This window comes from Podarcis muralis, chromosome 13, assembly GCF_964188315.1.
Source record: "Podarcis muralis chromosome 13, rPodMur119.hap1.1, whole genome shotgun sequence".
Taxonomy (NCBI): Eukaryota; Metazoa; Chordata; class Lepidosauria; order Squamata; family Lacertidae; genus Podarcis; species Podarcis muralis.
In genome coordinates, this window is record NC_135667.1 from 10,860,241 (window position 1) to 10,880,749 (window position 20,509).

Genomic DNA, 20,509 nt, shown 5'->3' on the forward strand with positions numbered 1-20,509 from the left:
CTCTGTCTCTCTAAGCAGCATGTTTCTTATTTGACAAAGGAGGATACAAAGGAGACCATGAAGAGATATGTGAAGATAATAGGAGCCCTGCTGGGTCAGACCAAAGGTCCATGCAGCATCCTGCTTCCCAGCAGTGGCTAATCAAATGCCAAGAGAAGGACCTGAAAGCATCAGCCCCCTCCTCAGCAACTGATATTCAATCATAGACCCTAGAGCAGCCTTCCCTCACCTAGCACCCTCCAGATGTAGGCTGCATCCCACCATACCTTTACAGCACATTTGGAACACATTCATTCCCTCAATGAATTATGGGCACTGTAGTTAACCCCTCACGGAGCTGCAAGTCCCAGCAACTATTAATAAACTGCAGTGCCCAGAATGCTTTGAATGAAAGAGTGTGCTTCTGAATGGGCTTTAAAGGTGTAGTGTGTACACAACCATAGAGAACAGGACTCATGGTCAGAGATGCTGGGAGCTAAAGTCCAGGACATCTGAAGGATACCAGGTTGCGGAAAGCTCAGATTTAGTTGTTTGTCAATTCTTTTGGCATTTGACAATTTTGCAACTTCTTTTCATGTGCATCGGCCTAAAGTTTGGCACACTTTCAGCTTAGAGCTGCAAATTTAAACAAATAAGAGATGTTATTTGGTAAAATACGTATTTTGTCATATTAAAGCGTTTTAATATTCATAAATAGTAATTAAATTATATGACTTCTGATGGCAGATTATACCATGACGAACATGTCAGACCAGCCGATTGGCCAAAAAAACCCACCACTAGTGGCTGTTTCTAGATCAAGTGCATGTGGGATCATTTCATTTTTTTATTATTATGATTTCAGATCTGCAAGTGGCCTGGTCCTCTCTGGACCTCTGAGAGAGGGTGCTTGGGGATGAAGTGTGCCTTAGTGGTGGTGGTGGTGGTGGTGGTCTCTCAGTCCTTTGAGTTGCAAAGTCTTTAAGACTATCCAGGACTGGTTCAAGACATTTTGGCACCTGAGGCAAACCATAAACTGTTGCGTCCCCCTCCCAGCAGAGAGGAAGGGATGAGTGAAGATCAACATCAGGAACAAAGAGGGAATAAAGATCTAGGACCCACGTACCTACAGGACCGCCTCTCCTGGTATGCCCCGCGGAAGATCTTAAGGTCCACAAATGACAACATTTTGGAGGTCCCAAGTCACAAGGTGGTTAGATTGGGCTCAACTAGGGCCAGGGCCTTTTCAATACTGGCCCTGACTTGGTGGAACGCTCTGTCACAAGAGACTAGGGTCCTGTGCAACTTGACATTTTTCCACAGGGCCTGCAAGGCAGAGCTGTTCTGCCTGGCCTTTGGTTTGGACTCAGTCTGACCCTTATGTTTCCCTCCCCTTATGGTTTTGATCTATGGGCTACTTTTAAAATGAGGCTGCATTTTAAATTGCATTTTAGCCTGTATTTTAAATTGGTGGTTTTTTTTCCCCTATTATGTTTTTACTGTAATTTTTACTGGTGTTAGCTGCCCTGAGCTCGGCTCTGGCCAGGAAAGGCGGGGTATAAAAAAAAATTATTATTATTATTATTACATCCGAAACAAGTGGGGGAGTCAAGTCAACCTTGCTCAGTGGCACACTGAATGGGTGCAGCGCCCAGGAGACCCAAGAGGGCGTCATCAGCCATTTCTACTCCAAGAGTGAGAGGAGACCAGCAGGACCTCAGATTCTCCAAGAAGCCACTGTAGAGGCAGCTTTGGGGTGGACTGCTGAAGAGGCAGCAGATCCAACCTCCAAGGTGTGTGCCACAGCGTGGCAGTGCCAACAGCTGTGGGCCATGCATTCCTTGGAGGTCAGATCTGCTGCCTCCGTGGAACCTTCCACCTGAGTTGGTCACCTCACCTTGCCACCTGAGTGTGCCAGCCCTGCTACTGCCACAGTGTAATTTCTTCAACCAGATTTCTGAAATTGTTGGTTTTGATTTCTGCCCTGGTGCAACAGCCTTTGGGCAGACCTGAGCAAGTGGACAGAATTGCACAGATGTGTAGATTCAGGGTAAACATAAGGAGAATTTTCCTAACAGTAGGAGCTTGTGGTGGACAGAGCAGTAGAATCTGTCTCTGGCGGAGGGTGGGTCTCCTTCACTAGAGCTATTTTAACAAGGGATCTTGGGGGTGCTGTGCTTGTTGCAAGATTCCTGCACTGAGTATGAGGCTGGATGATAAACTTATCTATATGATTCCCTGATGAATCAGCGCAGGGAAATGCAGGGGTTTGTTGGTGGACCTGGTGGTTCTCAGAATTTTCTTTATGTGCTGTGCCAGACCAGACCTTGTTACCAGAATGCAGCCACGGGATTATATTTATTTAATTTAAAAAAAAAAATTATTTGGCTGAGATACACACACACACACACACACACACACACACACAAAATGTTTTTATAATACAATGTAGTAACGTGTAGATCTTGTGGTGACATGGAATCCAGTGACCTTTCGAACTCATCCTGATGAAATTAAAAGCCGTTATGAATAGTCATGGATGTTAATTCCCAGTGATTTGCCTCCCTTGTTCAGTGCCAAAGTTTCCAAGTTTCTGGAAGGTTGGCTTCAAGACCACGGTTCTTCTGTTCCATTTTCCTGCTACCGCTCTGCCCTGCTTCACTTAAGACAATAAATAAAAAAGGAGTCTGCGGTAACATATGGCTTCTAAAATAGTTATTGGTGTTTTTTTAAAAAAAAATTAGACAAAAAGTGTGCGCCCAACGTGGGGCTCGAACCCACGACCCTGAGATTAAGAGTCTCATGCTCTACCGACTGAGCTAGCCGGGCAGTTATCGCAACTGTTCTCCTCACTTCTTTTAGCCTTCTGCGTGCTCAGTCTAGCCTCGATAGTGCCGTGTACTGTATTTCTCCGCCGCCGCCAGATATCCAGCCTTACCCATCTCTTGAAACAGTAGCCAGGGTTCTTCGTTAACTTTATTTTCATATATTCTACAACATGCATTAATTGGTGGGAGGCAGAAACGGCACTTTTTTGTTTCTTTGATTCGAAGCGGCGGTAGAATTCTACCGTCTACAACAGGAAACCAAAAAGGGTTTTTTAGATGGGAAGTTTCATTTATTGTTCAAAGCAAATGTTCTTAAAAGCAGGAAGAAAAACGGGAATGTATAAAAAAGCAAAACCCTAAGTCTTCCTGAACTCTGCGAGATTTTATTCCAAGGCAATATACATATATAGAGGGTAAACGGTGCCGTTAAATTGGAAATCATAGCGAAGGAAAAGGACACTTGGCAGCGGTGGGATTCGAACCCACGCCTCCGGAGAGACTGGAGCCTAAATCCAGCGCCTTAGACCGCTCGGCCACACTACCTTAGATGCTGCTCTATTATTCCGTTGACTTCCTACTGTTAAAGTGTCACTCCGTTTCATTCAAGTCCTTTCTTTTCAGGACTAAACACTGGTGTTCAGTAAAGATGCAGATCTTTTGGGTGGTTTCGAAAGAGCACTTTCCGGATATGCTGGCATAACACCTCCCCCATCACACCGGTTTACTATAACTTAATAATATTCCTCCCCAAATGAGCACCAGCAGCAGGTGGGTGAGACCAGAGGGCTGTTTTAGTAACCATAATAATTTTACTCCCTCGTTTTGTATAATAGCATTCACGTGGACTATCCATATGGACTGCACTTCAATGAGAACTGTCATTAAATGATCAGGATCATTAAGGAGAGCAGACTCCTGTCAACTCTGCAGAGTTTTAAAAATATAAATGCAACTAGCAGCAGTATAGTATAGTGCTGGTTTGTTGTTTATTTTATTACTTATTTATTTATTGAATTTATACCCTGCCTTTTTCTCTAAAGAGCTCAAGGCAGTGTTTTCTCCCACCTCCAGCCCCATTTTACCCTCACAACAACCCTGTGAGGCAAGGCAGGCTAACAGATGGGGCCTGGCCCAGCGTCACCTAGTGGGCTTCATCGTAAATAAAGGTAAAGGGACCCCTGACCATTAGGTCCAGTCATGACCGACTCTGGGGTTGCAGAGCTCATCTCGCTTTGTTGGCCGAGGGAGCCGGCGTACAGCTTCTGGGTCATGTGGCCAGCATGACTAAGCCGCTTCTGGCGAACCAGAGCAGCGCACGGAAACGCCGTTTACCTTCCCGTCGGAGCGGTACCTATTTATCTACTTGCACTTTGACGTGCTTTCGAACTGCTAGGTTGGCAGGAGCCATGGTAAATAGCCCCCATCTAAACAAAAGTTTGAAATAGAGCGCAATCAGGAAACTCTACAAGGCACTAAAGTTTATATTGTCGCACACCACCCCAATCTTCAAGCAGTGTGAGATTCCAGGGGTTCATGAGTCCTTTTGGAAATGAGGTACAGCAGAGACTGTGGTGTCTTTAGGATCTATGGCATGGGTAATTGTAATTTGTAATTTTATTTATACCCCGCCCTCCCTGGCCAAGACAATTGATTAAAATACAACTTAAAAACAGGATTAAAGTACAACTTAAAATGCAGCCTCATTTCAGTGGAAGCCCAGATCAAAAACTGTTTGGGGGGAGAAAACGTCAAATCTTCACCAAGGCCAACAATCCAAACTGGTCCTATGTGGGCCAGAAAAAAAGCCAGGGAAGTCCTCAAATAGGGGTTCCATCACAGAAGGAAAAGGAAAGAGGGGGAGGGGACCAGGCTGATTCCAAGCCAAAGGCCAGGTGGAACAACTCTGTCTTACAGGCCCTGCAGAAAAAAATCAGATCCTGCAGGGATCTGTCATGAGACAGAGCGTTCCACCAGGCCAGAGCCAGTGCTGAAAAGGCCCTGGCCCTGGTTGAGGCTAATCTGACTTCTTTAGGGCCCGGGACCTCTAGAGTGTTGCTATTTATGGACCTTAAGGCAAACTAAGGCCCGGGGGCCAGATCCAGCCCAATCGCCTTCTAAATCTGGCCCACAGACGGTCCAGGAATCAGCGTGTTTTTACATGAGTAGAATGTGTGCTTTTATTTGAAATGCATCTCTGGGTTATTTGTGGGGCATAGGAATTAATTCACACCCCCCCAAAAAAAATAGTCTGGCCCCCCACAAGGTCTGAGGAACAGTGGACCATCCCCCAGCTGAAAAGGTTTGCTGACCCCTGATCTATGGTTTATTTACACATATATACAACCTGAGCCTATGATGGAAGGGCTCCCAGCATTAACACCCCAAGAGGGTCTTGCTTCTCCCCTAGCCACAGCCTTGGAGCCAGACACCAGTGATCATGCTTTGACCCTCTCTCCAACTTGCTGCCTTTAACAGCAGGCAACCCTTTTCCCTCCAGGTCCCATCATTGTTCTTGTTTAGTCGTTTAGTTGTGTCTGACTCTTCGTGACCCCATGGACCAGAGCATGCCAGGCACTCCTGTCTTCCACTGCCTCCCTCAGTTTGGTCAAACTCATGTTTGTGGCTTCGAGAACACTGTCCAACCATCTTGTCCTCTGTCATCCCCTTCTCCTTGTGCCCTCCATCTTTCCCAACATCAGGGTCTTTTTCAGGGCGTCTTCTCTTCTCATGAGGTGTTCAAAGTATTGGAGCCTCAGCTTCACGATCTGCCCTTCCAGTGAGCACTCAGGGCTGATTTCCTTAAGAATGGAGAGGTTTGATCTTCTTGCAGTCCATGGGACTCTCAAGAGTCTCCTCCAGCACCATAATTCAAAAGCATCAATTCTTTGGCGATTAGTCCCATCATGGCCAACCCTAAAACTCTCCTTCAAACTCTCCCTTTGTCTTCTAACTAACTCTGAGTTGAGGGAGGGGCCCCTCCCATTTGCACAGAGCCCCCTCTCATCACTTCTCTTTTTGTCATAGATGATTTAGTTGAGATTCCTGCATTGCAGGTTGTTGGACTAGATGATTCTCGGGGTATCTTCCAACTCTGCGATTCTATGTAGTCGAGCAACATCTAGAGGGCCACAGATATTCTCCCAGGTCCCCTGCCCTACATATTTCCAGGGAACAACAATCTGCCTATCACAAAGGAACTGCAACGAGCTCCCCATCTTCTTCCTCAGTGGTGCAAATTGCTAGGCAGAAAAGATTTCGTTATTTATAAAGCATTTGTAAGGCCACTTCCGCCAAACCACATAGTGATCAAATGGGATTATAATAAGTGTCGAGTATGGCCTGCCAAATTTGTAGTCAGTGACTGAAGAAGCTTATGTCACAATACTCAGTTATAATGTGACACCCAGACAATTTGTCTTCCTCTAAATTAACCCTGCCTAGCATGGTTGGCACCAGAGTAAGGGGGTAGGGAAGCAAGTGCCCCAAATAAGGAGCTCACTCCCTGCCACTAACACACACACACCAATTTTATTTATGTATTTCAGAGAGCTTTCTTTACCTGTGGGACACAGCTCACCTATCTAGAAATATGCTTTGTCCCTTCTGTCTGTTCCCCCATTGCCCCCCCCCCCCCCGGTGCTGCCATTGCAGCAGCCTAGTAGCCGCCCCCACCTCATGTTTTGGACCAAAACTCTTATCAGCCCCAGAGAAGAGATATAACCCAAAATATTAGGGCACCAGGCCCGGGGAAGGCCATGCTAACCATTAATTGCCAAGAAGGTGGAAAGCTGAAACGGAGTTATTTGAAGAAATCAATGATTTCTATCTCCTCATGAGAAAAAGGACACGCCTGAACAGGGACTTGAACCCTGGACCCTCAGATTAAAAGTCTGATGCTCTACCGACTGAGCTACCCAGGCTCCTGAAAACTTTTTTAGGTATTACAGTGGTACCTCTGGTTATGTACTTAATTCATTCTGGAGGTCTGTTCTTAACCTGAAACTGTTCTTAGCCTGAAGCACCACTTTAGCCAATGCGGCCTCTCGCTGCCGCTGTGCCGACGGAGCATGATTTCTGTTCTCATCCTGAAGCAAAGTTCTTAACCCAAGGTACTATTTCTGGGTTAGCGGAGTCTGTAACCTGAAGCGTATGTAACCTGAGGTACCACTGTATACTGTTATGTATTGGGTTTAACACATTTGATATTACAAGGCGCGTTCTAACCAATCGTATAAGTGTTGGTAGACAAACGTTCTAATGGCAAGTAAGCGCATGCACTTTCAACTGTCAACGGTCAGTTCATGCTCGGGTTTATTATTGTGCTGTCCAGTCAGTTTTGTTCTTGTGTTCCTACGAGTGAGCTGTTGTCACTGACAAATGTTGAAGAAACTTAGTTGAGGAACGTACACTGCCTTGAGCTTCTGACTTTTTCCGAACATTTAACATTGATGACGAAGGTGGGATCGATGAGCTCCCACTGGCTGCCAGAGGCCCAAGACCGCACCGCAGCACCGCCGCCTGCCGCTTCGCAGTAAGTGCGACCTCACCGCTACGCTGGACTCAGCAAATAGTCCTGGAAACGAGACCCCACCTGCCGCGTCTTCACAACCACCCACAATCGCTGGGACCTGCGCCAGCTGCGGAGAAAACCACGAGCGTCGGACATGGAGGTTTCGGGACACCACATGTCGCCACTGTGGGCAGACTGGGCACATTGGACGAGTCTGCCACTCCAAGACCTCCGGAGCATGACCCAAGCAACATGTCCATGAGGCCTACATAGAGGAGGAGTTAGGTCCATCTCTCCAGCCAGGGTACTTCAACTTCCGTCCCCGGGGTCCAATAAGCTTAGGGTACAACTCAATATAGAGGGAACCCCATGCACTATGGAATTGGATACTGGCTCATCGTACTCCATAATATCTGCTAAGACCCTGAAAGAGCTTTGCCCTAACAGCGGTCCTCCTCTTCCCCGGCCCCCGTAGTGCTACGGGACTTCCAGAGAAAAAGAATCCAGCTAAAGGGGATGGGCACCTTCAAGGTCCAATTTAAGAAGTACACCAATAATTTGAACCTCATCATAACTGAAGGCCCATTCACTAGCCTTCTAGGCCTAGCATGGTTTGGGCTGTTAGCCTTAGGTATTTCAGGGCTTAATCAGATTTCCCCAGGGGCAGATTTTGAATCGATCTGCCAGGAGTTTCCATCAGTCTTCAATGGAACCCTGGGCTTGTACAACGGACCCCCGATTTCCCTACGGCTCAACCCCACGGCGCAACCCATTCAGGTCAAGGCCCGTAGAGTCCCGTTTGTGCTTAAACCCAAGATCGATGAGGAGCTTGATTGCTTAGTCTCCCAAGGGGTCTTAAAGCTGGTAGCTTCGGGAACCTGGGAAACCCCGATCGTCACACCGGTTAAGCCAGACAGCTCAGTCCGTATCTGTGGCAATTACAAATGCACCCTGAACTAGGCCTTACAGGAGCACGCGTACCCGGTTCCGGTGGTGAGCCATGTGTTAGCACCCTGGCTGGAGCCAAGATCTTTGGGAAGCTGGATTTAGCGCAAGCTTATCAGCAGCTAACCGTTGACGAGGCCACTGCAGACGCCCAGACAATCGTGACTCATAGGGGTGCTTTCAGGGTCAAACGCCTACAGTTTGGCGTTAGCATAGCCCCAGGATTATTTCAGAGCCTAATGGACCATCTCCTTAAAGGCATCCCCGGAGTCATGCCATTTTCCCACAATGTGCGGATTGCCGCATCTGAAACTATGGGCTCGGACAGGGTTGGGTCCCTGGTATCATTGCCCGCTGTACAGATCCGGTTTCCTACGAGGTAGGGTTGGAGGGGGGACTGGTTTGGAAGAGACACCTCAACCAGATCAGAACCAGGGCACCTCCGAACATGGAACTTCAAGCGGAACCAGAGGAGAGAGAAATGGGTACCTCGGGAGATTCTGTGCCCAGGCCACGGTGGGAACCAGACGGGTTGCGGGTGACTGAGTTACCCCAGCAGGATGACTTCAGGCTGGAATCCTCAATGGCTCCATCGGCAGTGACCCCTTCAGAGCCGGCCTCGTCGACCGCCCCACTCAGACCGCGGGTACTGGAGGAACCTCCTGGGTCACTTGGGCACAGAAACCGCAATGGTCCCAGCAGGAGCAGAAAAGGCCGACACACCTTGATGACTATGTTTGTTCCTTTTGTTAGGAAATTGGGGGGAGGAGTGTTATGTATTGGGTTTAACACATTTTATGTTACAAGACGCATTCTAACCAATCATAGAAACGTTGGTAGTCGAACTTTCTAATGGCAAGTAAGCGCATGCACTTTCAACTGTCAATAGTCAGTTCATGCTTGGGTTTATTATTGTGTTGTCTAAGCAGTTTGGTTCTTGGGTTCCTATGAGTGAGCTGTTGTCACTGACAAATGTTGAAGAAACTTAGTTGAGGAACTTATACTGCCTTGGGCTTCTGACTTTTTCCGAATATTTAACATATACCAAGTAGATTCAAGAGTAAATAGTGATGATGATGAACTTTATTATGGTCACAGACCAGGATAAAAAACAAACAAACATATAAATAAAATAGCAGTTAGGATTTTTTTTAACTGATGAATGTTGGAGCAAATAAGGAGTATTAGAGTAAATAGTGTTATTTGCACTTCCAGCCCGCTGCCTGCTTCGTTTCAGGTTAGCAAGCCATCAAACGAGCCTTTCCCAGAACCGAAAACCATGCTGATCAAGGGAGTCTGTCCACACAACCATAATCATAAAAAAAAAAAAATCAAGTGGAACTAACACAGCATGAGAACTAGCTTGCCTGCCATGCTTGAGCCAAAAACCTGTCTTAAAAAAAATTGAACCTGCTTAAGAAAATAGGAAGAGCACCACCGGATCAGGCCAAGGCCTATGCAGTTCAGCATTTTGTTCTCCCAGTGGAGACAAAACGCTTCCTAGAACTCCTTTTAAAATTTGTGTTTCTGTTTGCAGTATCTTAAATGCACCACTGAAACAATTTACACTCAGATGGCGACGCATGCATATGTGGGAAGAGTTTGCACAGAGGAAGAGTGTACACGCTTGATTGCAGCCTGCCTCTTTTAAAATTTGCATTCAGCAAAGGTCTTCGAGCTCTACTGCCATCAAGAATTTTCCATTTATAACTGCATAAAAGCCTCTAATTTCTATGCTTTCTCTCTTATATATGTGGGGCGCCATGGCTTAGTTGGTCAAAGCGCCTGTCTAGTAAACAGGAGATCCTGGGTTCAAATCCCAGTGGTGCCTTCATGTTTCAGAATTGATTCTTTTTTTCCTTTTTGGTCTTGATCTAAAAGTCTTGCATAGAACAACAGCAGCAAAAAGGATATTGTTAAAGAAAGCACGCACACGCAGCAATTACTGTAAAGCAGGAAAACATTCATAACAAGAGTATTCAAAAAATAACACTTTCATGAAAAAGAGCTATTTGGGAAATATTTTTATTATTTTCTTAAATAATGTGGAATAAAATGAAATGCAGGCAGGCGTCTTTGGAGATGGATTGAAAGAGAAACAAGTACTTCCCTAAACTATTACCTAAAAGGTATATTTGCTTTTTAAAAATGCAGTTTAATTAATTAGGGACATGGTCATTCCGGGTTCCCAAAACCTATTTCATTGATAAGACTAAGACTACTCTGGAGCGGGCCAAGGAAAAAGAAAGAGTTCTTCTGAACATGTACAACGTTCCTTTCTTACACCTGCGCCACAATCACAGTCTGCTGAGCGTAGAAGGAAAGGCTTTTCAGGTGAAACGATAACATTTCCAAGCTAGTCTGGGGCAGTGAGCACAATATTTTAGAAATTAAGCAAGGCACAGACCAGTGAGCAGTCTGCGTCTAAGTTTAGCTAAGCCAACACCCCCCACTCGCACATTAAACATTAAGTTAATAAGACTTCATACATACACTGTAATTCAAATCCATATCACTTAGTTTGTAGCGTTATAATTGCTTTTGAAAATGGAGCATTTTTAGTCCCTCCCCCCAATAAGTAAATGAGAGAGAAAAAAACATCACCATCTCCCCGTCGGGGAATCGAACCCCGGTCTCCCGCGTGACAGGCGGGGATACTTACCACTATACTAACGAGGACCTGGTTAGTATTTCCTTTTCACAAGGTTAGAAATAGCTGCTACAAATGAAATAGTTTACAAATTAACATCATATTTTGTCATGTTTCAGTTATCTCCTCAAAACCATGCATAGTTTTTCCAGTCCTGAGCCTCAACATACCGTAACGCAGAACTGCAATAAGTTTTTATTCAAGGAAAAGACTCATTCAGGAAAGAAAGGAAGAAGGAAGGAAGATGCTGCAGAGCAGGTTGGATAAAAATTTGCCCATGCATGCACATTCTTCTACAGAAATAACATGCTCCCTTTTCATTCCTCTTCTTCCTTTATTCCCTGAACAGAAAGTTTAATAATTGTTTTGAAAACGAAAACTGGAAAACAGTATTTTAAAAGTTTTTTAAAACATCCATAAAAAAATAAAATATTTTTTTTAAAAAAGACTCTCTGCGTTGGCCGGGAATCGAACCCGGGTCAACTGCTTGGAAGGCAGCTATGCTCACCACTATACCACCAACGCTTACGGAGGAAAAACTCGTGAGTTCTCCCTGCTATGCAGCATACCTCAACTGTGACAAACCATGAACGAGAAGCAAATTGACTGTCTCTCTCCTGCTGCACATAAATTCCGTGCGCAAAGTTAACCAACGCTTTCTCAGGGCAAAGCGCAATGTGAGGTATGGTCAGGTAACCAGAGATCAGCAGTATTAGGTGCCTGCGAAATTTAACCGTCCAGGAAATAGTGTATAATCTAAGCATATATAAAAAAAAAAGCGTAACCCTTACCAGCTGAAAAACAAACAAATCCAGCATCCAGGTTTGAAGGGCTGAGGAAACTTTTTCTTTTTCAATCGCTTCCTGCACATCTGCTTTTCAGAAATTAAAATGTAAACGACTGAATCGACCAAGCGGGACATTTAAAAAGTACACACACCGCCATCGAGGCTGAATCCATTCTTTGAAACACTCTAAGCGACAGGAACAGCAATCCCAGTTTCTCTAACCCGTCTATCGTGAGTGTTGCGCGGTTTGCGTAAAATGACACAGCTCGCAAACAGCAGGCACCATTTCTCCAGCCCAAGGGTCGGTTGCCGTGTGAAAATATTATTTTAAAATGGAGGAAACCACAACAAAAGAAGCGAGGTTTTAAAGATCCCAAAACAAAAAAAATCACGGATCGCGTAGTCGGCAGGATTCGAACCTGCGCGGGGAGACCCCAATGGATTTCTAGTCCATCGCCTTAACCACTCGGCCACGACTACGAAGTGATAAACAATCCTGCAACCTTTCATACTATGGAAATAGCTGAGATTTCAGTCCGCTTCTGTGCAAGTTGATGTCACGGAAGGTGACCTTTGAGCTTAGCAACTGAGACCATACTTAATAACTTCCAGTCGGTACACCACAGGACTGTGTTTTCTAAATTAACCCAAATCATCAGCCTGCAGAGAGCTTCCTCTTCCGTCACTATTTTAAAAAGACTAACACCGTGACCGTGAGAACGGGCCAACAAAGTTACGGCACACCTTTGGTCCCCGCCACATCAACACAAACGCACGATGGATTTCTCAGTCCAGCCAGTTTACGCTGCTCAGTGGCCGGTCATCAAACATATAAAAAACAACAACAGATAATTACACTTGTGAATGCTTCATGTGTGAATCCTGCCCAAGTGTCCAGTAACCACGTGATGACTTTGCACGTGAGAACCAATCCGTAAAGCGGGCAGCACTCCCAAAGGCTTCCATAATATACCTTGAGACAGCACCCTTGAAGTTCCTTAAATTGTAGTCGCGCAGCTGGATGTACTGTATAGCAATTTATTGCCTTCGTCCACGAGGGTGCTTCCTTCGTAATCTTATTGAAATTCGTACTTTGAAGGTATACCTTTTTAAAAAATCAATATATGATGATGCAAGGATAAAGCATAAAGGTTTGCATTATTATAATATGCCAAAGGTTTACATTGGGAAGAGGGAGAGGAGAGAATGTATTACTGTAATCTGCAAATACGTGGGGAGGGGGGGAGGAGTTCAGAAAGTCAGGATGGCCGAGCGGTCTAAGGCGCTGCGTTCAGGTCGCAGTCTCCCCTGGAGGCGTGGGTTCGAATCCCACTTCTGACAAGATGGATTTTTATTACATAGACTTCTGTTAGTACAGTATTTCTGCCATTTTAAAAAATCCTGTAGTTTCAAGGACAGGGGCGTGGAGTTGAGGTGCTCACGTGGTTTGGATGCTTCTACTCTTTCAAGCTACTTTCTGAACACGCCCCTTGAAAAAGAGTTCTGTGTAGCTCAAAGGATTACCCCGTGCTTTTAAAACACAATCCTTTTTTGAATGCTTAACTGTCGTGCTTACTCCGGTGGATGTTCTGTGGGACAAAACCACTTCCCGGGGCGGCCTGGTCTTAAAAAGTCAGGCACACCAAGATGTGATTGTGACTGAAGAATACTCCAGGACAATCTCTCCCATTTACTTTGAAATCCTTGCTACGCATGTCTGTCCTTCAATAAAATAAATAAGTGGAATTTTCTGTGCCGCTAGATTTGTCGTTTTAAAAATTTTTTTACACTACTTTCGAAAACTTTGAGAGCCACACAAGGAAAACTGGGCAGAGGCTTGTGGAGCAGTGGCTCCAGTGGCGCAATCGGTTAGCGCGCGGTACTTATACAGCAGTACTTGTGAAAGCAATGCCGAGGTTGTGAGTTCGAGCCTCACCTGGAGCATAAATTTTACTCCCCAGACCCTTCAAGGGTCCTTGTTCCGTCCTGCGTCCCAGATCAATAACCGATGCTTTCATTAATCTTAGAGAATCAGCAGAGGTGCTTAAAGATTTGAAGTTGAGCCATGGAACTAGAAAAAAACATTTCAAAAAGGTGGCTCGGTGTGTTTCGATACTGAATTACCATTCGAAATAGTTTTAACTTTCACTATAGTTGTGGAGGTGTAGAGAAAAGGATTCCCCTCCCCCTCAAGGAGTGAAATTTGAAAAACTTCGACATAAATGTATGAAGCGACCCACAACTTTCAAATCCTTAGTGGATGGCGCCACCGTCTGGAAACTCAGAGGCTTAACTAATAGGATGCTTACCCATAAAGAATCAGAAAATAAGCAGCTTTACACCAAAGGCGTTGGTGGTATAGTGGTGAGCATAGCTGCCTTCCAAGCAGTTGACCCGAGTTCGATTCCCGGCCAACGCAGTTACTTGTTTTAGTTTCTTCAAAGCTCATCTCCACATTTTGTTTTTCCCTTCTTTTGTTTCTAGTGCATTACCAGGTTAAATAAATGTGCAAAAACAATGTGGTCATTTAATCACAATTGTAAGATGATTTATTTAAAGTAAAACAAGTCCTGAAGCTTCCTAGATATAAACAACTTTATTTCTTATGCCATATAGCTTTCATGAACCTATTTTGCAGGATGCTTGTGGCCACAAAATTTCCACCATACAGGAATGATCTGACAATCTTTAAGATGCCACAAGCCTTATTGCTGTTTTTCCTGCAGTAAAATAACTTTGTTCTGCTTTGGAATTTTTTTAAGAAAAAAGAAAGGTACTTCATTTGGAAAACCAAACAACGCCCTGATATATTAGCAAGACACTTCTGCAGCTGTGAAGCACACACACCTGAAATTAATCTGCAGTTAAAGTCCTGCTGGAGTTTGCAAAGGTATTTCAATACTGCTTTGCCTGGGATGTTTGAAAAAGGCCTTAAAGGTACTCTGAGTGCACTTTAGGTTCAGAGCATGCTCAGAGGTGTCCTGGCTTTTAATTATAACCAAATGCCCTCCCCTACTAGAAGAGGTGAAGTGAGGGTAATTAAGGAGAGGGCCTTTTCTGTGGTTAAGGATGAAAACAATATTGAGTGCTTTTGGAATCAATCTCACCCCACTGAAGAGAAGCCTTATTTATTTCACATGTGTTATAGGGGGGGGGGGGAATGGGGTTGGCTGTTACAGTCCAACTCCCTAGGGTGTGGCTTATCTCCTGTTTGACAAGGTCTTTGATAATGGCCACTGATTGCATTACCTGGCAAGTCTAGTTTATTCTTTTGAGATGGTAAATACCTTAGTTCTTGAATCCAGGTCATAGGCCTACCCTATTCATACACAAAATATTCCCTTAAAACAGAATTTGTAAGTGAAAAGAACCATAGGGGGAGGTTTATCCAATATATTTCCTTCCTCCCCATAGGGGGAGGTTTATCCAATATATTTCCTTCCTTCATATTCCTCCAAATTTGATGACATATTTGTCATCATTAAGACTCAAGATGGCTTCAGGATTGCTCTCCTGTACTATTTCAGACATGTGGTTTATGCACTTATGCATGTGTGTTTACCTTGTGCACTTATGAACATTCATTTTATTTACAACACCTTCAAATTCTTACAACACAAGCATTTACTGGACTGTCAGATCTGCAAAATCTGCTAAACATTACTCTTTTAATGTGTTGAGGTTTTCAGAGGCCACATGCTGAAGCATCAGATTCATCTGGCCCCAGATTCATCTGGCCCCAGGAAAGACTTTCAGATTTCTCTGCGAGGAGGCCAAACAAAGTTGTTTCAAATCAAGTGTCATCCTGCACTTTCTAGTGCATTTCTTCATTGCTTTCTTTGTAAAAGGAAAAAGGAAAAAAAATACAAGCAGGTTTGTTGCACAAGACCTCCCAAACAACTTTAAATGCACAGCCTGAAAATGCCAGTATCTTATTGAACCACACCCAAAGATAAAAACAGACTGGGAGTGCCCATTGATGCAACTGAAGCAAAATGACCCAGATAAGATTGTCAGACAACCATTAATTTTAATGCATCATGAATGGGGCAGGGTGTGGATGTCATTGTCTACTCACTGGGAATGTAACCTGAAAGAGTCTTTGAGCCCAAAAGGGTGGCCTTCGATTGGAACACCTCCATAGGTTACACAGTTATCTTTCTTTTTCAGGTTCTCTTTGTCAAATTTTAGATTGTAAGGGCTTTGGAGCAGTGACTTGTCTCTGTGTCAGCTGTAAAAGTGCTATGTATACGGGTGGTACTAGCTACCTAAACATATATAATGTTGCCAATTTTCCTGGCCATTGACCAGGTGGTACAATGTGCCCAAGGATCAGTGTTGGGACCTGTGCTTTTTAACTTCTTCATCGATGATTTAGAGTTAGGACTGAGCAATCAAGATGGCGATGGTTGGATAGTGTTTTCGAGTGTTTTCGAGATTACCAGCATGAGTTTGACCAAACAAATTGCGGGAGGCAGTGGAGGACAGAGGTGCCTGGCGTGCTCTGGTCCATGGGGTCACGAAGAGTCGGACACGACTAAACGACTAAACAACAACAACAATCAAGATGGCCAAGTTTGCTGATGACACTAAATTGTTCAGGGTTGTTAAAGTAAAGTCATGTATGTTGGAGCAAAACAAAAACTTAATTTTACGCACACATTCATGGGTCTGAACTGGAAGTGATGGACCAGGAGCAAGACCTTTGGGTAAAACTATAGTAGATGGCTTAGTGACCATATTGACCCAGTTGGCAGCGGCAATGAAAAAGCTGAATTCCATGCTAGGAATCATTCAGAAAGGAACTGGAAATAAAACCGCCATTATCATAATGCTGCTATACAAATCTATGGTGGAGTACTGTGTACAGTTTCACACCACCTCAAAAGGATATTGTCGAGCTGGAAAACATTCAGAAAAGGGCTACCAGCATTGTGACTCTCCTATGAAGAAAGGATGCAATGTTTGGTACTTTTTAATTTATAGAAAAGACAAGTAAAAAGTGAAGTTTATAAAGTTATGCAAGTGGAAGTAGAGAAAAGTTTTTCTCCCTCTCTTATAACACCAGCACTTGTTTTTTATGTTGTTTTGGCAAAGTAATAATCATAAATAATTAAGAATAAAAATGTGCACCCCACCACCGAAAGCATCCAACCTCCCAAAATTTTAACACCTCTTGCAATGGTTTGACTCCTTTCCATTTTAACAGTACAAATTCTGCAAACACCCTCCATATCTCCTCAAAATCATTTCTCCTGTATATTCCCCGTCTTACCTTAATGGCACATGTTAATTTATCATTGATAACTATATCCCACACCTCTTTACACCATTCTTCCATTTTATATTCTGCTTGTCCCTTCCACTTCCTAGCTATCATAATTTGTGCAGCTGTCAATAAATTTGTGAGCAAGTCCTTCATAGCCTGCAAACCTTCCACCCCATCGTAAATTGATAATAATGCTACCTCTGAACTTTTGGTCAGCTTTAACCCAGTGATTTCCGTTATCTCCTTAAACACCCTTTGCCATTTTTTTTTTAAACCATGTTGACATCCCCACCACATGTGAACATAATTCCCTGTTTCCTGGCATCCCCTCCAACATAACACTGAATATTCCTTGTTTATTTGATTTAATCTGACTGGTGTTAAATGCCATCTCCAAACGAGTTTATAATAATTTTCTTTTATTCTTATGGACATCCTATGGAACTGAATGTTGGAAGATTTAGGACAGAAAAAGAAAGTGCTTCTTCACTCAATGCATAAATCAAACTATGGAACCCACAAGAGGCAGTGACTGCCACCATCTTATTTATTATAATTTTATTATGTATCAAATTCCTTGGATGTCTTTAAAAGAGGATTAGACCAATTCATGGAGAGGAGAGCTATCAGTGGCTACTAGCCATGATGCCTATGTTCAGCCTCCACATCTGGAAGCAGCAATGCTTTTGAATATTGCTGGAAACCAAGGGAGGGGAGAGGGCTCTTGCCTTCATGATCTGCTCTCACTGGTTTCCCACAGGCATCTGTGAGAATGAGGGTGCTGGACTAGGTGGGCCATTGGCCTATGGTATTGAGCATTATGACAGTCTATCACTCAAGCTCTTAAGAGGCCTCAGCCAAGTAAGTAGAAATTGTGTAGCATAGGCTCTTTTCCAAACTCCAGGTTCCTATGTCTCAGGGAAGCTACTATCAATCACCCACCCAGAGATGCAGTTTCGGCAGCTGTACCACAAATGAAAAGATGTACTGTTTTCAATACAGTGGTTCCTCGGGTTAAGAACTTAATTCGTTCCGGGGGTCCGTTCTTAACCTGAAACTGTTCTTAACCTCTGGTACCACTTTAGCTAATGGGGCCTCCTGGTGCCCCCACACGATTTCTGTTCTCATCCTGAAGCAAAGTTCTTAACCCGAGGTACTGTTTCTGAGTTAGCAGAGTCTGTAACCTGAAGCATCTGTAAGCTGAAGCATCTGTAACCTGAAGCATCTGTAACCCGAGGTACCACTGTACGCACATCTTCAACATTAATCGGAAGAGGTGAAAGACTTTTAAAACATCTGGTTTGCGCTTTTCAGTGCCCTAGTATTAAATTTGTTGTGAGGACAGCAAAACTTCTTGCTTCTCTGCAAAATATTCCCCCCCCCCCGCCCCGCTGGTTTAGCAATAAACGTTATTAACACATTTAGCACTAGCATGATGTATAACTTTCTCCAGAATGCTCAAATGCTTTGGGTTAAAGTTTGGGTCAGAAAGGTCTCACTTTCCATTGGAAAATATATATATGCTCAAGTTTGCTGTTATATTAGCCTTGCGACGCTTCACATATATAAAATACAGTGTTGTGGCCCGTACGGGGATCGAACCCGCGACCTTGGCGTTATTAGCACCACGCTCTAACCAACTGAGCTAACCGGCCAACTGCATGTTGCTCATTCTTTCCATGTTGAAACGCTCTACATCCTGCGCCTTGTTTTTGAAAATCACATCACAAGGCGGCGCCAAAAGACAAGAAACAAGGAAATTGGACGCCTTTCAGCAGGGATACCAGGAATATTCACTGAAACTGAAATTGCCTCGAGTTCTTTCACGGAAAAATAAAATACTCCAATTAGGGTGTGCAAAGGACATAATAATCGTGCTCCCTCCCACAACTAAGGTCTCTAGCAAGCTTGCAGACCACACAACAACATGGTTTTTTTGTGAAAAAAGGCCAGAGCTACTCAATTTGCGGCCAATATGTATCTGGGGCAGACCCAAACTAGAAGGAATTAATCTGCAATAGTCACGTGTTGCTGTAACTCTGTACTCCTTGTAAACGTCTCTGGAGAATAGAGCTATCCATATGCGAATTTATCACAGCAGCGCTTTTCCGTAACACGGAAGCGTGACATTGAAACTTCTTCAAAAGAAAGGATGAAAGAGGAAGGATACGAATTTTCCAAAGCGGATATGACTATGTCATAAGCATAAACGTCTCTAACCAAGCCTAATTTACTGGGTTGTCAAATAAACTGGCCCTAATGCTTCTTTTTAGGGTTGGCAACTTACTGCAACCATGGTTAAAGAGACAAAATGCATTTTAAACGCTATGTTACGCTGCTCCCAACAACTGGAATTTAGAGACTGTCACTGATGCGGAAGTGCAGTAGATACCTTTATCTGCCATTAATATAGCCAAGTAAGAGGGGGACTGTAGTATATTAACTGCAACATTAAATTCGTTGAAGTTGCAGCATAGCCTAGCCATAAACTTATGAGGAATTTAGAAACCCGCTTATTTTTTAAAATGAGAGGGACAAAGTCTCGACTCTCACTCTTAAAACTCTCCTATTAAGATATTAGCTAAGGAACTGTGGCACAACACTCTTTAAGGATACGTTTCAATACTTCCATAGTAGTAACTCCCACCTTTGTTCAATGAGGCTTCAGGCTCGCCCGCCACCTTTGTTACTTATCTTGTTTAGGCTGCAGGCAAAAAAATACCTGTTTTTTCAGCCCTTTGACTAATGAAGCAATCTATGGCCTTTAAAGCTTGGGGCGAGGCGCTGTTGGTTACCTTGCTATATTGTAAACCACCCTGCGGTTTAGAAATGCAATACAAAAATTAAAGAACAAAATTTAAAAAATACGTAGTCGCAACAGCTCTTTTTATGAAAAAGTGGGTGGCTCTTAAAAGAGCCTTTGGGTATGTGAGGAGGCGAAATTCACTTGGAGCTGGTGTACTTGGTGACGGCCTTGGTGCCTTCGGAGACGGCGTGCTTGGCCAGCTCTCCGGGCAGCAGGAGTCGGACGGCGGTCTGGATCTCCCGGGAGGTGATGGTGGAGCGCTTGTTGTAGTGCGCCAGGCGGGAAGCCTCGGCCGCGATGCGCTCGAAGATGTCGTTGACGAAGGAGTTCATGATGCTCATGGCCTTGGAGGAGATGCCCGTGTCCGGGTGGACCTGCTTGAGCACCTTGTAGACGTAGATGGAGTAGCTCTCCTTCCTGCTCTTCTTGCGCTTCTTGTCGCCCTTCTTCTGCGTCTTGGTGACGGCCTTCTTGGAGCCCTTCTTGGCCGCGGGAGCGGACTTGGCTGGTTCAGGCATGATGCTGTACTCACTCAATCACAGGCGAAACTACCGGAAATTCGAGAAGAAATGAAGGCAGCTGCTGAGCGTCCTGTATTTATACGGCTTCCATGCTAATCGCAGGATTGAAACACTCGAATTCTCATTGGCTCAGAAACCAGCGACGCCTATTGGACGATTAGATTGTTACATGCAAATAGTAGAATTCTAAAACTTTGATTTCTATTGGATGGCA

The 20,509-nt window shown here is 44.3% G+C and overlaps 1 protein-coding gene and 11 non-coding genes across 12 annotated transcripts; 4 read left to right on the top strand and 8 right to left on the bottom strand.

The window, feature by feature from the left end:
- Positions 1-2,735: 2,735 nt before the first annotated feature.
- Positions 2,736-2,808, bottom strand: TRNAK-CUU (transfer RNA lysine (anticodon CUU)). The gene has a single exon. It is a non-coding gene; the product is annotated as a tRNA-Lys (tRNA).
- Positions 2,809-3,268: 460 nt separating this feature from the next.
- TRNAL-UAG (transfer RNA leucine (anticodon UAG)) lies at positions 3,269-3,350 on the bottom strand. The gene has a single exon. It is a non-coding gene; the product is annotated as a tRNA-Leu (tRNA).
- A 3,304-nt stretch (positions 3,351-6,654) lies between these two features.
- Positions 6,655-6,727, bottom strand: TRNAK-UUU (transfer RNA lysine (anticodon UUU)). The gene has a single exon. It is a non-coding gene; the product is annotated as a tRNA-Lys (tRNA).
- A 3,292-nt stretch (positions 6,728-10,019) lies between these two features.
- Positions 10,020-10,093, top strand: TRNAT-AGU (transfer RNA threonine (anticodon AGU)). Its single transcript has one exon. It is a non-coding gene; the product is annotated as a tRNA-Thr (tRNA).
- Positions 10,094-10,869: 776 nt separating this feature from the next.
- Positions 10,870-10,941, bottom strand: TRNAD-GUC (transfer RNA aspartic acid (anticodon GUC)). The gene has a single exon. It is a non-coding gene; the product is annotated as a tRNA-Asp (tRNA).
- A 424-nt stretch (positions 10,942-11,365) lies between these two features.
- Positions 11,366-11,437, bottom strand: TRNAG-UCC (transfer RNA glycine (anticodon UCC)). Its single transcript has one exon. It is a non-coding gene; the product is annotated as a tRNA-Gly (tRNA).
- Positions 11,438-12,097: 660 nt separating this feature from the next.
- On the bottom strand, positions 12,098-12,179 carry TRNAS-AGA (transfer RNA serine (anticodon AGA)). The gene has a single exon. It is a non-coding gene; the product is annotated as a tRNA-Ser (tRNA).
- Positions 12,180-12,957: 778 nt separating this feature from the next.
- Positions 12,958-13,040, top strand: TRNAL-CAG (transfer RNA leucine (anticodon CAG)). Its single transcript has one exon. It is a non-coding gene; the product is annotated as a tRNA-Leu (tRNA).
- A 509-nt stretch (positions 13,041-13,549) lies between these two features.
- On the top strand, positions 13,550-13,643 carry TRNAI-UAU (transfer RNA isoleucine (anticodon UAU)). Its single transcript has 2 exons — positions 13,550-13,587; positions 13,608-13,643. It is a non-coding gene; the product is annotated as a tRNA-Ile (tRNA).
- A 403-nt stretch (positions 13,644-14,046) lies between these two features.
- TRNAG-UCC (transfer RNA glycine (anticodon UCC)) lies at positions 14,047-14,118 on the top strand. Its single transcript has one exon. It is a non-coding gene; the product is annotated as a tRNA-Gly (tRNA).
- Positions 14,119-18,549: 4,431 nt separating this feature from the next.
- On the bottom strand, positions 18,550-18,623 carry TRNAI-AAU (transfer RNA isoleucine (anticodon AAU)). Its single transcript has one exon. It is a non-coding gene; the product is annotated as a tRNA-Ile (tRNA).
- Positions 18,624-19,830: 1,207 nt separating this feature from the next.
- Positions 19,831-20,338, bottom strand: LOC114581773 (histone H2B 1/2/3/4/6). The gene has a single exon (XM_028702328.2). The coding sequence runs from the start codon at positions 20,290-20,292 to the stop codon at positions 19,912-19,914; it is 381 nt and encodes a 126-aa protein (XP_028558161.1). The 5' UTR covers positions 20,293-20,338; the 3' UTR covers positions 19,831-19,911.
- Between the last annotated feature and the right edge of the window lie 171 nt (positions 20,339-20,509).

Bases quoted from the DNA above. Each gene is read 5' to 3' on its own strand.
- LOC114581773 (XM_028702328.2), bottom strand. From the start codon at position 20,292: ATGCCTGAACCAGCCAAGTCCGCTCCCGCGGCCAAGAAGGGCTCCAAG.